Source organism: Pleurodeles waltl, chromosome 7 (assembly GCF_031143425.1).
Source record: "Pleurodeles waltl isolate 20211129_DDA chromosome 7, aPleWal1.hap1.20221129, whole genome shotgun sequence".
Lineage (NCBI taxonomy): Eukaryota > Metazoa > Chordata > Amphibia > Caudata > Salamandridae > Pleurodeles > Pleurodeles waltl.
In genome coordinates this window covers 843,044,118-843,056,830 of record NC_090446.1, presented here as the reverse complement: position 1 = coordinate 843,056,830, position 12,713 = coordinate 843,044,118, and the positions used below count along the sequence as shown (strand labels likewise).

Here is a 12,713-nt window from a genome sequence, read left to right as displayed (position 1 = left end):
CAAAGCCCTTGCTGCGTGGAAAAGCACTGACGCATCGTCTGTGTTTGTGCCTGGAGAAACCGATGCATACCTCCCCGTTTTCCATGCATCTCCTCCTCTGCGGTCCTGAGCGGATAATTTAGGCGCAAACCAGGTACTTTGTGCTCACAAGACACACATTGCTTTTTAAGAACTAAAGACTCTATTTATCATTACCAAAGTGATATTTCAACTTCTGTTTATCGTTTTGACCTTATTCTACTCAGATAAATATTCTCTATTTTTATAAACTGGTGTTGTGTATTTTTGTGGTGTTTATACTGTGTTATGGCATGATTTATTGCACAAATACTTTACACATTGCCTTCTAAGTTAAGCTTGACTGCTCAATGCCAAGCTACCAGAGGGTGGGCACAGGATAATCTGGATTGTGTGTGATTTACCCTGACTAGAGTGAGGGTCCTTGCTTGGACAGGCTGTAGCCTCACTGCCAAACAAAGACCCCATTTCTAACAAGGACCCAGTGACTGGATGTGGCATCACTTTACAGGGTAGGGGTCTCAGCAAAAGAGCCCAGGTGCTGGTAAATTGTCTTTTATGGCTCTGAGACTTCAGAACAGGGGCCAAGCTCAACCCAAGCCCTTGGAGAATCTTCACAAGCAGGATACACAGTGAAGTCCAGTCTTTGTCCTCTTTAAGGAAGACCAGCAACTGCAGGCCAACCCAGCAAAGCACACACTGCAAAGGGGGCAGTACTCCTCCTCCAGCTCATCTGCTTGGCAGAGGTTCCTCTTCATCCATAAGTATTCTAAAAGTCTGGGGTTTTGAGTCCACTATTATACTAATTTCTGCCTTTGAAGTAGGCATACTTCAAAGGAAAGTCTCTGTTGTACTCAAGATCCTATCTTGCCCAGGCCTGGCCCCAGACACACACCAGGGGGTTGGAGACTGCATTGTGTAAGGACAGGCACAGCCCTTTCAGGTAAAAGGGTCAGCTCCTTCCTCCCCACTGTAGCCCAGGAGACTCATCAGGATATGCAGGACACTCCTCAGCCCTCTTTGTGTCCCTGTCTAGAGGGAATTCACAAACGGCCCAACTATCAGTGTGAACCACACGTGGATTCCACAGGCAGGCAGAGGCACAGAATGGTTAAGCAAGAAAATGCCCACTTCTTAAAAGCAGCATTTTCAAACAGACAATTTAAACATCAACTCTACCAAAAGATGTATTTTTAAATTGTGCATTCAGAGACCCCATTTCTCTATCTCCTCCCAATGGGAAACTGCACTTAAAAGATATTTAAAGGCAGTCCCCTTGTTAACCTATGGGAGAGATACGCCTTGCAATAGTGAAAAACGAATTTGGCAGTATTTTACTAACAGGACATGTAAAACACACCAGTACATGCCCTGCCTTTTAAATACACTGCGCCCTGCCCATGGGGCTACTTGGGCCTACCTTAAGGGTGACTTACATGTAGTAAAAGGAGAGGTTTGGGCCCAGCAAGTGGGTACACTTGCCAGGTCGAATTGGCCGTGTAAAACTACACACAGAGACACTGCAGTGGCAGGTCTGAGACATGTTTGCAGGACTACTCATGTGGGTGAATCAATGCTGCAGAACCACTAGAAGCATTTGATTTACAGGCCCTGGGCACCACCAGTGCACTTTACTAGGAACTTACTAGTAAATCAGATATGCCAATCAGGGATAACCAATCAAATTCACAATTTACACAGGAAGCACTTGTAGTTTAGAACTGGCCAGCAGTGGTAAAGTGCCCAGAATACCAAAAACCAGCAAACACAAAGTCCAGCACACAGTCAAGAATACAGGAAGCATAAGCAAAAAGACAGGGGAAACCGCACCAAGGATGTCATGATTAACAATTACACTTTGCAGCAGGCCTGAAGTATGTCTGCAGGCAGAGTACCACTTCATAGTAGGCAGCATGTACTCTTCCATAGTAGCACCTAGTCTTCTAGCTTCAATGCAATAACTCTTTGTCCCTTTTTGACACCTAGACCCTGTATGGTCTCCAGTTTTGAACGTACCAAGCTTGATCACTCCCAGGCCAATGCAGATCGATTTACTGCTTCTGTTCCACCACTCCTTCTTAGAGCTCTGATTTTACATGAATACCTATTGGTTTGCGAATATGACCTTGTACCGATATGACTCTTATACTGGTAGGTAGTTGATCTAAAATTTAAACATGCAATGCAGAGGAAAGCATATGTGCTGGGTTCATATAGTTTATACTGATTTGTGTACTTCTAAGTATTGTTGAAGTACAAATCATAGAAATGGCTTGGGTGTCCTGGCTTTCAGTTGTGATTCAGTGAAGAACGCTGAGGTTTAAAAGGTTTTAAGCATCACTGCTCTAGGATCCCACTGTTAATGGTCCATCCACTACTTTTCAATTAAACAGCACAAAGAAGAAACAATTTGCAAAATAAAAATATCTTACCCAGAGTCCAAGTGCCTTCATCTGCTACTGTACAACCAAAGAGCTTTCCCTGAAAGGCAACATTATAAAGATAAATTTGATGTAGTTACGCAAGTCCTTTATTTACTTCCCAGAATGCCACAGAAGTTGTCAAAATATAATGAAACTATGAAGGTCACTGCAGGAGATAACATGAACACCTATTTACAAAAAGAGTTTGAAGGAGCTTAACTGAGATGCAGTCGTTTTTCAACAAGCAGTATCACTGTAAGATCTGTGTGCACATTTTCAAAGTAAAGGGTAAAGAAACAATAAACATCTTAACAGAAAACAAGGTTTAATGGCAAGATATAAACTCAGTTCCTTTCTGAAACCAAATCTCCCTATTTTTGTAACTCAAGCTTCCTATCCCCTTATTTAGGCACAATAATCTCCCACGTTAACACAAATTTGAAGAGACTGAAAAGAGTTACAATCCTGTGCATAACAAAATGTTAGCTGTGAACTGAAGGAGACAATGTAGCATGACTACATAAATTATATTATTGAAGACAAACGTGTAGGAAAACATGGAACCAATATGTTTGAAATATATACATTTCTGCTACTGTCTGCTGCTGATGTTGTCAATACAGTGGATTAACAGAGCATATAAATGCCCATGTTTATTTTAACTTTCCTTATCAAAATAAAATTCTTCAGTTGTCTTATTTAGACTCTGGGAACCCCTACATTCTTAACAACCCAACGTGACATCTTAATAACAACCACAGATGGATGGGTCAGGGACAGTGCTAAACTTAAATTTCATGAGGCAATGTGTCCTGAGACAAGGCACCACAATTCAGTCACCTTACTAAGCCCAAACTCAACAAGCGAGTTCTATAGTGAATGAAAATGAGATTACAAACATTCAAAAAGTACAGTACAGAAATTATAAAGAACAGATGCACAAATCCTATGTATGCTATCAGTCATAATGCATTACAGAATAGTAAGCAAAAACATAAATTATTATAAGTCTCAATGAGCAGCAATTCAGTAGGCAATCAGAAAGCATCCCTGACCGTTTCAGGACGTTTCAGAAAAGTTCTGACTCACCCCTAAAATCAAGGACTTATATAGGAAATCTTCTCATTGAATACATTTAGAGCTACAGATTTATCATAATGTGAGCAAAATAGTTACAATGTCAGCAAATCAGAGCAAATTTGTACTAAACGGCATGCTGCCTTACAAGGTAAGCACTATCACACTATCACAATGAATATTGATCCAGACCTTATATGTGAATGCCATCTGGACATGGTGTAATGATATTTGTGTTTTGACCACTGACTCCATGTTGCACTTAACCGATCAGCACACTGTCACACTGGTGACCACCAGCTTCATTTTCCCTACTGACTTTATGTTAGCGTTAGCCGCTGCCACGTGAGGTGTAGATGTTAGAAGTGCAGAAGCTTCAAATATTTTTCCGTGCCCATGTTAAGCAATGTGCTTTTTGCTCATGTTTTCACTCTGCGTGTTCCTTCTCACCAAGGGCTTATAAAGATAAGAGTGTACTAGGATGATGTTTATGGTAAGTCAGGGAACGGTTTTGTTTAGAGAGAGCACCTTGGGAACCTGGCCACTTCCAGCACGTTCCTTTCAAAACTGACCTGAAGTAGCTAGCATTTTTTACAACAACTTGCAGAGCAGTAGGGGTTTTCTAGAAATCTCCTTTCTAGCTTGTTTAAGGTATATAAGAGACAAAAGAATGATGGTGCAGTGATTCCATGACCTCTGGCAGAGTCGGGATGCTGATGCCCGTCATCCTTCTCGTGAGGGTAGATCTCTCTTTCACTTCACAGTTGATCTGGGGTCAACGACTAAGTGCTGACGGGAGAAAGATGAAGCAATTGTGCCTCATGGTGATCAATTGCATTGTGTGTGTGTGTGTGTGTGTGTGTGTGTGAGTGTATATATCTGTATCTTTGCACATATATTTGCTGTTTATAGATTGAAGATTCTTTGTACGTGTTTTCATTTCATTATTGTGCACATTTTAAACGTGCACTTTCGGTTGTACTGACCTTCCTTTACGAGCCTTGCAGAGTGATTTAATAAATGTATTCTATAGACTACAAGGTGCATTCCAGAGATTCTTTTCAGTGTGTGTATATTTCAGCTCAGTCAGCAGTGAAGCAAAACACGGCAGGACAAACTAGTTACAAAACAACAGTGAACTATTGTGAATGATGGCAATACAGTGAGAGGTGGAAAATACCTTGGGTGATTTGTAAAATTAATGATTTTGTGTTGGAAAATGTCTTCTCGAATAGCAAGAACGACGTCAGTGGAAATAAACAAACAGTTCTACTTGACTGTGTGCTGCAGGAATAATAAACAGTGAATATGCAGAGGGAGACATCCATTTTAAACAAGATGGTGTTGAGGCTTAGTTGCCATAATCCTTGAAAAAGGCACTTTGACCTAATAATAAATATATTTCAAAAGCAATTACAAATAAGTAAAAACATGTAAAATTAAGTGTAAATCCACCATTTGCTCATTGTTGTTAATGCACAGCATTTATAAATGCATAAAAACTCTAAAATGTGAGATGTACGATTCTGGCTCTCTATATAGTGCACTAAAATGAAGCACGCTGCGCAGAGGGTCCAGTGGATCCCCTATTGGTAATGCAGAGGCAAAAGTAGATAATACTAATGCTCTATTTGTGGCAGTGTGGGCGAGCAGTTAGGCTTATCAAGGAGTCATGTTAAGCATTTCTTGTACTCACAGAGGCAATAAATGACACACTCAATGAATAAATCCGAGACCAATTTAGAAATTAACATTTGCTTTTATATATATGCTTAGAACCAAAGAACTTTGTATAAGGTAAGCAGTTTTTAAAAGATAAATACGTTGTAGTTCCAACAATCAACACTTGGTGCAATTTTTAGTTCAGCAATGTTAGCCTATGAGAGGAAAACAAAAATGCAGTTTTGAAGGTAAGTGCATTCCTTACAAATCCAGTGTCCGGGATTTTAAGCCAACACCAGACAATGTTCAAATCAGTAGTGCACCCACAGCGGCATGGGGTGCCGTATGCAAAGGTGCGCTGCTCACGGGTGAGTAAAGCAGTGTCAGATTTGATCTCCTGGGGTTCAGGTAAGCACAAAGAGGGCCACAAGGCAGCACCAAGCTTACACTTTCAGCGCACCGGGGTGGCTAGCGCAGAGTGCCTACACAGTGGCGGACATCCAATGCACGTTAATGAAGAGGATCAGTTTTGGAAAAAGGCTGCAGGTTTCAGGTTTCGGCCAGGAGGCTGGATGAGGTAAACTCACAGCTGCCCACGAATGTTCTGATGCCATGGGGCTGACCACCTTCAGGGTGACTACACCTTTCTTGTGACCACTTCCGCTGGGAAGTGGGCATAACCCTAATTACTTCCAAACAAGACAGAGGAATTTAAAAAGTAGTGTCCACTTTAGCTCGTCCACCTTAGGGGTAGGACTGGCATGAAGAGGGCACTTCTCCTAATTTAACTAGTTTTCCCAACTGTGCTGCCACCTAAACTGGGGTCAAGACAGGGGGGTTGGTCACCTCCACCATCTGGGGAGATCTGGGTTGCATTACAAAGGTGGCAAGGCCTTTGAAGCTCCCCACCCTGGAATGTCCATCGTGCCTCGGAGAAGAGGTAACACCTCTGCCCAGGGCAGGCTTTTGTCTGTGGGCCTCAAGAGCACTGGCTCTCACCATGGGGGTCCGGAAAAACATGTCTGTGGTGGCTGTACTGGTCAGGACCTGTCAGTCAACAAACTACTAGCTGGTAGGTTTTCAGGGGGCACCTCTAAGGTGCCCTCTGTGTGCATGTATTATTAAATCCATCACTGGAATCAGTGTGGGTTTATTATTCTGAGATGCTTGAAAACCAAACATCTCAGGTTTCAGAGAAGCCATCATGTAGCTGGGGAACTCACAGTGACCAGTGTCCAGCACATACATTTAAAGAAAATGGCTTCCCTGTACACTTACTATGTCTAGGAATCGACAAAGAGAGTAGGGGCATATTTGATCATGCATATATACCCTCAAATGTAATATAATGCACCTTGCCTTAGGGCTGCAAGGCCTGCTATAGCGGTGGCTTACATACATTGCATGCAGCGTTAGGGAACATGGCATACATGGGAGCTGCTTGTCACGCAGCCTGCAATGGCAGTCTGCATAAGGTTTGTACTGGGTCCCTCAGAGTGTCACAAGTTCTGATGCAGCTCTGAGGTGCCCTCTTCGGTATTCATGCCCTAGGTACCAGTGGTACCATTTACTAGGGGCTTATAGGGGGCTGAAGGACCTGGTCACTTGGGGATCAAGTGACCAGGTGTATTGTTTTAGAGAGGGGGTACAGCAACCTGAAGCCAGCTCCCTACATGAGTGCAGTGAGAAAATATAGAAAATTTGAGCCTGGGACAAATTTGTCCTCAATTTGGATCCTGCTCTTATAAACACCGGCCTTATAGGGGACTCTCTGGAGATACCATTAAACTGAAGCACCAGCTTTTGAATTTCTAGAGGTTAGTAGTTCAGTATGAGATTAGGAATGCCCTAGCACACTGTACGTAACCCTATATCCAACTAGAGGTCTAGTACCATGCTGATCTTTTCTCCGTGCCTCAGAACAGTCTGTAGTTCCACCTCTCGAAACTATCCTATTGACTTAAAGTGGGCATGTTAAATCCAAATGCTACAAGCACATCATGTGCCAGCTACTCAAATTGGCCTACCAAAACTACTCAGACTATTATGCCAAAGTGTATGCAGCACTCTTAATCACAACAGAAGTGGAAAAACAGCCTCCCTGGAGGCCATTGTTGTCAGAATATCTGAGTACTGGGCACCAATGTACTTTTAAGGTGGGTATAGCCTTCATTTTTTTACATAACCAACAAAGAGCGTATGGATTATATATATATATATATATATATATATATATATATATATATATATAATATCCTTATTGTACAAAGAGAGAATCTAGGTATATGTCTTACTGCACCTAGTGGAGCCAATGGTGTTGGTTCTATAAAATGGGTCAATCTACATTAAGAGTCAAGCAGTAGTACTGCAGATTGTGGTACTGTACAGCCCCCGAATCTCATTGTAAATGCTTAGACAATTTTAAAGTTTGATAATGGCATATTTTATCATGTGGGCTGCTATTTAGCCATATATCATCTAAGAGTCCAGAGAAACGTTATATTTGCCCACCGTTCCTTAACCATATTCCAAACCTTAACCTCTTCTATAAAACATTTTGTGAAGCAGATGATGAAACAGGTCACTGCCCCACAGTGTAGAATATTCAATGTGTCCCGAATGAAGTTGAATTTAAAAAGTTGTTTTTAAAGGTGGCCCATCATCTGAGTGCTTATTCATCTTTAGTATTGTTTTCTCCACAACAGATACTGTACCTTTGACCCCACAGTAGTAGTCACAATTAAAGTACACTCCACTGTCGCCATGTATAAAAGTCACATCTTTAGTCTTAGACCTTGGAGACTGCTCTGATTTCCCACACACAGTTAATCTATGCTTTGCTAGCAAGGTGGCCAGATCTGCAAATCTGCAGATGCAGGAGATGGTAGAATAAGTCTGAACAATGTCAAATGTGCGTTTACTTGCAACATAACTTGTCATCCTATACCATTCCCCACATTCATAGACGCTCTCCTCGCAGAAGCTCTGGATATGTATAAATAGCTTACACTGAGGAAGGAAGATGGTATTTTAAAGACTAAGGGCCTGATTTAGATCTCGGCGGAAGAGTTATTCGGTCACAACGGTGACGGATGTTCCGTCCGCCGAAATCTAAATACCATAGAAAACAATGGTATTTAGATTTTGGCTGACAGGATACCCGTTATGACAGAGTAACCCCTCTGCTGAGATATAAATCAGGCCCTAATTGGAGAGACATCATTCAAAAGCTCTATCACATTGTCTAAATCACTGGTGGGAGCCTCTTCCTTTTGTTTGCAAAGGTAAGGGGGTTTAGGAACATGTACTTATTACCAGGTGATCAATGATACCAGTAAAAATCGGGTACTTTGTGCCCTTGATCAATATCTTAAGTCAATCAAGTATTCTTTGCAGTCATCATCAGAAAATTTAAAAAGTCTGAATTGTTTCAATTAGGGCAACGAATGGAAGACTGCATTCTGCTTTGTGTATGGTTGGTGTGAGTATCAGGAGATACCAGTTGGCACATCCCATTGCTTTTTGTGTAGCATAGTGATCCTACTGTTTACTTACTAAAGCCAACAGCATGTCTTGTCAGTGCTTTTATGAAACATCATTACAAAAACACATAGCATCACCAGAGTTTGAGAGGCTGCAGAGCCTCTTGCAGGGCAACACTAGTTAGGGACTATGATGAGTTCTGCACCATCCTCATTCAGTGAGGTAGCCGTAATCTAGCCCCAGGGAGATATAGTTCTCCTCTGCACCCATGCCACTGGGGGAGTGTTTCAATGGCTGCAGCTGATCGTCTTATTTCCGGACCTGTCTGAAACATTAGTCTAGCTTAAAGTTCCCCAAGTATCAATTTTTTAATGAGCACATGGACCATGAACTTAAACTACGGCTGGAAAAAGGCCAAAGTTTTGAGTCCAATGAGTACCTTTCTTCGCATGAGTGCCCACAACGCAGGAAAACCAGCGCAACAACAACCATGAGTCCACAGATTAAAAACATTGAACGATCTCAACAAATTTACTGCTAAACTGTTGTCACTCAGAACTATAGGCCACATGTATCAAGCGTTTTAACATTCGCAAACAGTGCGAATCGCAAAATTCAACCGTTTCCGAATGTAAAAATGCCTTTCACAATGTATGAAAGGTATTCGCTGTGCAATTTTAAGGAATCGCTAAAATAGCAATTCCTTAAAATTGCGACCTCATTTAGAGAATCGCAAATTGAGATTCTGTAAATAGGAAATCGCAAATAGAGAATTTCTATTTGCACTTTCCAAAGCACATGCATCAAGCATTTCCTAAACGCGAAATGGGCATTTAGGAAATGCAATTACCACCAAATCCAATTTAGTGGTAAGCATGTGCAAATTTTAAAAATGCATTATAAAACATGTCCGTAAACATTTTTGGGGGGGTGCATCAGAGGTGGCCCTAGGCCCCCAGCACCCTGGGATTTGCATTTCCTAATTTGCGAATTCCCAACTGGAATTCGCAAATTGGGAAATGCAAACCCATTCTCACCTATAGACGGCCCATATGGTTGAATGGGGTTGCATTCTCTATTTGCGATTCGGTAATAGCATTTGCAAATTTTAAGAAATCACTATTACCGAATCGCAAAATTCATACATACTATTTTGCATTTCTTACAATTCGCTATTTAAAAAATCCAAATCGGTTCTTTGATACATCTGCCCCTATGTTCTGTTACACGGGCGACTGGACCTGTGGTAGCTCCTCTTAACTAAAGACTGAGGCTCAAAAGAGTGGCCTTTGAACTGAATCAACCTTTTTGAGTTGATTGGGAGCCCTGTTTTTTCTGAAGGGTGCCTGGGATGAAGATAGCTTTTTGACTAAAAGCTCAGTTGTATGGTCTCAAACCCACTACATTATACAGTTTATACCCATATTCAAATGAACACATTTGGCTAGATTGTATCTAAGGGGATACTTTTTATCTTTCTGCTTGGCACGTTTTAGAAAAATCACGGGAGTAAAATGCCTCAAACAGGTCGTCAAGATTGCAGACACAAATTTCTATTGTGAGCAATGGCTCAAATAGTGGCCCATATACTGGAAATTGCTTTGTGGCACTTCTATGCTGTAAATATGTTTTTGTTCATTCATCTGCTCTAGAACCTTCATGCTGGTCCATTTTTACTGAGAGGCCAATCACCTGCCACCTCCTGCCATAAGGCCTAACTTTTCCATCCAACTAGTTTAAATTGCTCAAAGGTAATGCATGTATGCAACTGGAATACAATTGTATTGGTAGCTCTGAGACATAAGTGGTAAACCGTACTCACTTCAGATAATGTCCAGTATTAACCCACTCTGTCAAGGCTCCAGTAAATGTCCTCTCACCAACATAGATAACCTGATGCCCATGAGAAAATCTAAAAGTCTTTATGCTTGCTAGGTCTGAATCACTAGGATAAGGCACGTCACAAACCCTATAAATGGTTCCCTATTTATGAAACATTTGTGGAAACCTGTCCTGAATAATGAACTGTAGAAGCCTATTCAACAAAAAAGATTTACAATGGTGATTCAAAGCATTATATTTGTCTATTACACTGCAGTTTGGGTTCAGGCACAACCAGAGACTAACTCAAACAAATAAATAACTTTGCAGGGGTTTTTATATCTTTCATCACATCTTCCCATATTAACACAGTCAACAGGGGCATATCCCCGGCAGAAGGTGATGATAGTTACAAAACAATGTATCCAATTAAATTTATCTACAAACATCAAGCTATATTTGGACATGATATTGCAAAATTAGCAAATGTAGCAAAAGCAGCAGAATGACACATAGGCACTTAACTTATGATTTCTGTTATTTCTCAAGCCTTGCAATTTCAGCTTCACAGGTCATCCATCCTGTGAATGTTTTGAAAGCTCCTTTTATTAAGTATCACAGAAACAGGTTCAAAAGAACATGTTGTCTACATTCCCTCCTCTGACACTAAATAATGCCACTATTCCATTTCTATTGCCACCAATTCCTTTGTCACCTGTTCTATGGTGGGTTCAGCATAATTTGCCCTTGGTGTCTGGCAGATCACACTCATCTCCACATATTGTCCAATTGTCTGTTTTGGTTCAAACATTCACTGGGTGATAGAGGCAATACACTGTGACACAACACTTATTATTATATTCAGGAGAACGAGGATACGAGGCGCTTCTAATATCCATGTTCCCCATTCTCCTAACCACCCAGCCAAGAAATCACAAAGACCCCCGTATTTAAGGTTTTTAGCCTTTCTTCCAACATCATGAATCTCTTTTATTGCATGGTCAATGTTTGTATTGTTCTCAGAGATGAATGTACAACATGTCCCTTTTATAATTTTACAAACTCTACCTTCCCTTACCAATAAAATGTCTAATGCCATTCGGTTTTAAATAGCAATGCTTCTAATAGCTACCATGTTGTCTGTTTTATTTCGCAAAGCAGATGCAGTTTTCTTTCAAAAGCTCTCCAATTAAGATGACCAAACCATTTATTCGGATATTATTTTGGGCCACTCCAAAAAGGGGAACTATTATTCCTATATCACCCAAGAATTTATTCAACCATTCCACTTTTGTCTTTGGTCTCATCCAAGTGGTTGGTTGATGATATACACTGAATATTCTGGGCATGACAAACAATAAGCAGTAGCAACCAGACCATGCTTGTGACAGGTAGAAATAAGCCTTCGGTCCATAAACAAAGAAGAACCCCTTGTATCCCATCACTACTGTTTGTGGAGAACCTTCCTGAGGGTATTATGTCAATATATTCATGACAGGTACTACTGCCTAATTCTTAAACCTGTGTCTTTTGTCACAAAAAGTGGATAGCTCCAATACTATTCCTTTCAGCTGGAAACCCTCCAATATATATTTGCCCCACACCTTAATGCTTTTGTTTTAAAGAAGGCACTGTTTTCTACTGTTGTGGGAGCATTGGTGACATGTACAATCCCTATTCTTCTATCCCCATCATAAAGAGCAATTAGCTGTAGTTCCTTTGTTCAATACCCTGCAGTGGTGCAAATGATTTTATCTGATACATTCCCAGATTTCAATTATTCAATGAAAATGGAATAAAACTGTATTATTCAACAATTCATACAGGGAAACACAACTCGCACCATTAGTTAGCCGAACTGCCCAGATGTCATCCCTTCCTTGGAACTAGTTGGTAGATGTATGCAAACATAACACAGTGATATGTTATTCACTGATACATACTTTCCCAATAACTGTATGTAGTAATTTTCCATATATATCTATATAAATAAATGTTTAATTCAGCGCTCCACGTTTTCCTTCAGCCTTGAGAGCTCTGATATGTTCCCTGAAGACTATCAGTAGCATAGTCACAATACCTAGTTCACTTTCTTTGGAGAGCTTATATTGTGGTACCCATGGCAAGTTGGCTTCTAAGTGCAAGGTTATTTTAATGGGAGCAGTCGATGAGCTGGCCTACATCGCTGAGATGCGGGCCCAGGCATGCACAGGAACACAGCATTGCAGA

At 41.0% G+C, this 12,713-nt stretch overlaps 1 protein-coding gene across 1 annotated transcript in view; it reads right to left on the bottom strand.

The window, feature by feature from the left end:
- The window catches only part of NUDCD2 (NudC domain containing 2), a 105,248-nt gene that overhangs the window by 79,183 nt on the left and 13,352 nt on the right, over positions 1-12,713 (bottom strand). Inside the window, exon 2 of the mRNA XM_069199360.1 lies at positions 2,451-2,499. Within this exon, the coding sequence (XP_069055461.1) occupies positions 2,451-2,499 (49 nt within the window). The remainder of the gene's footprint in view (positions 1-2,450; positions 2,500-12,713) is intronic.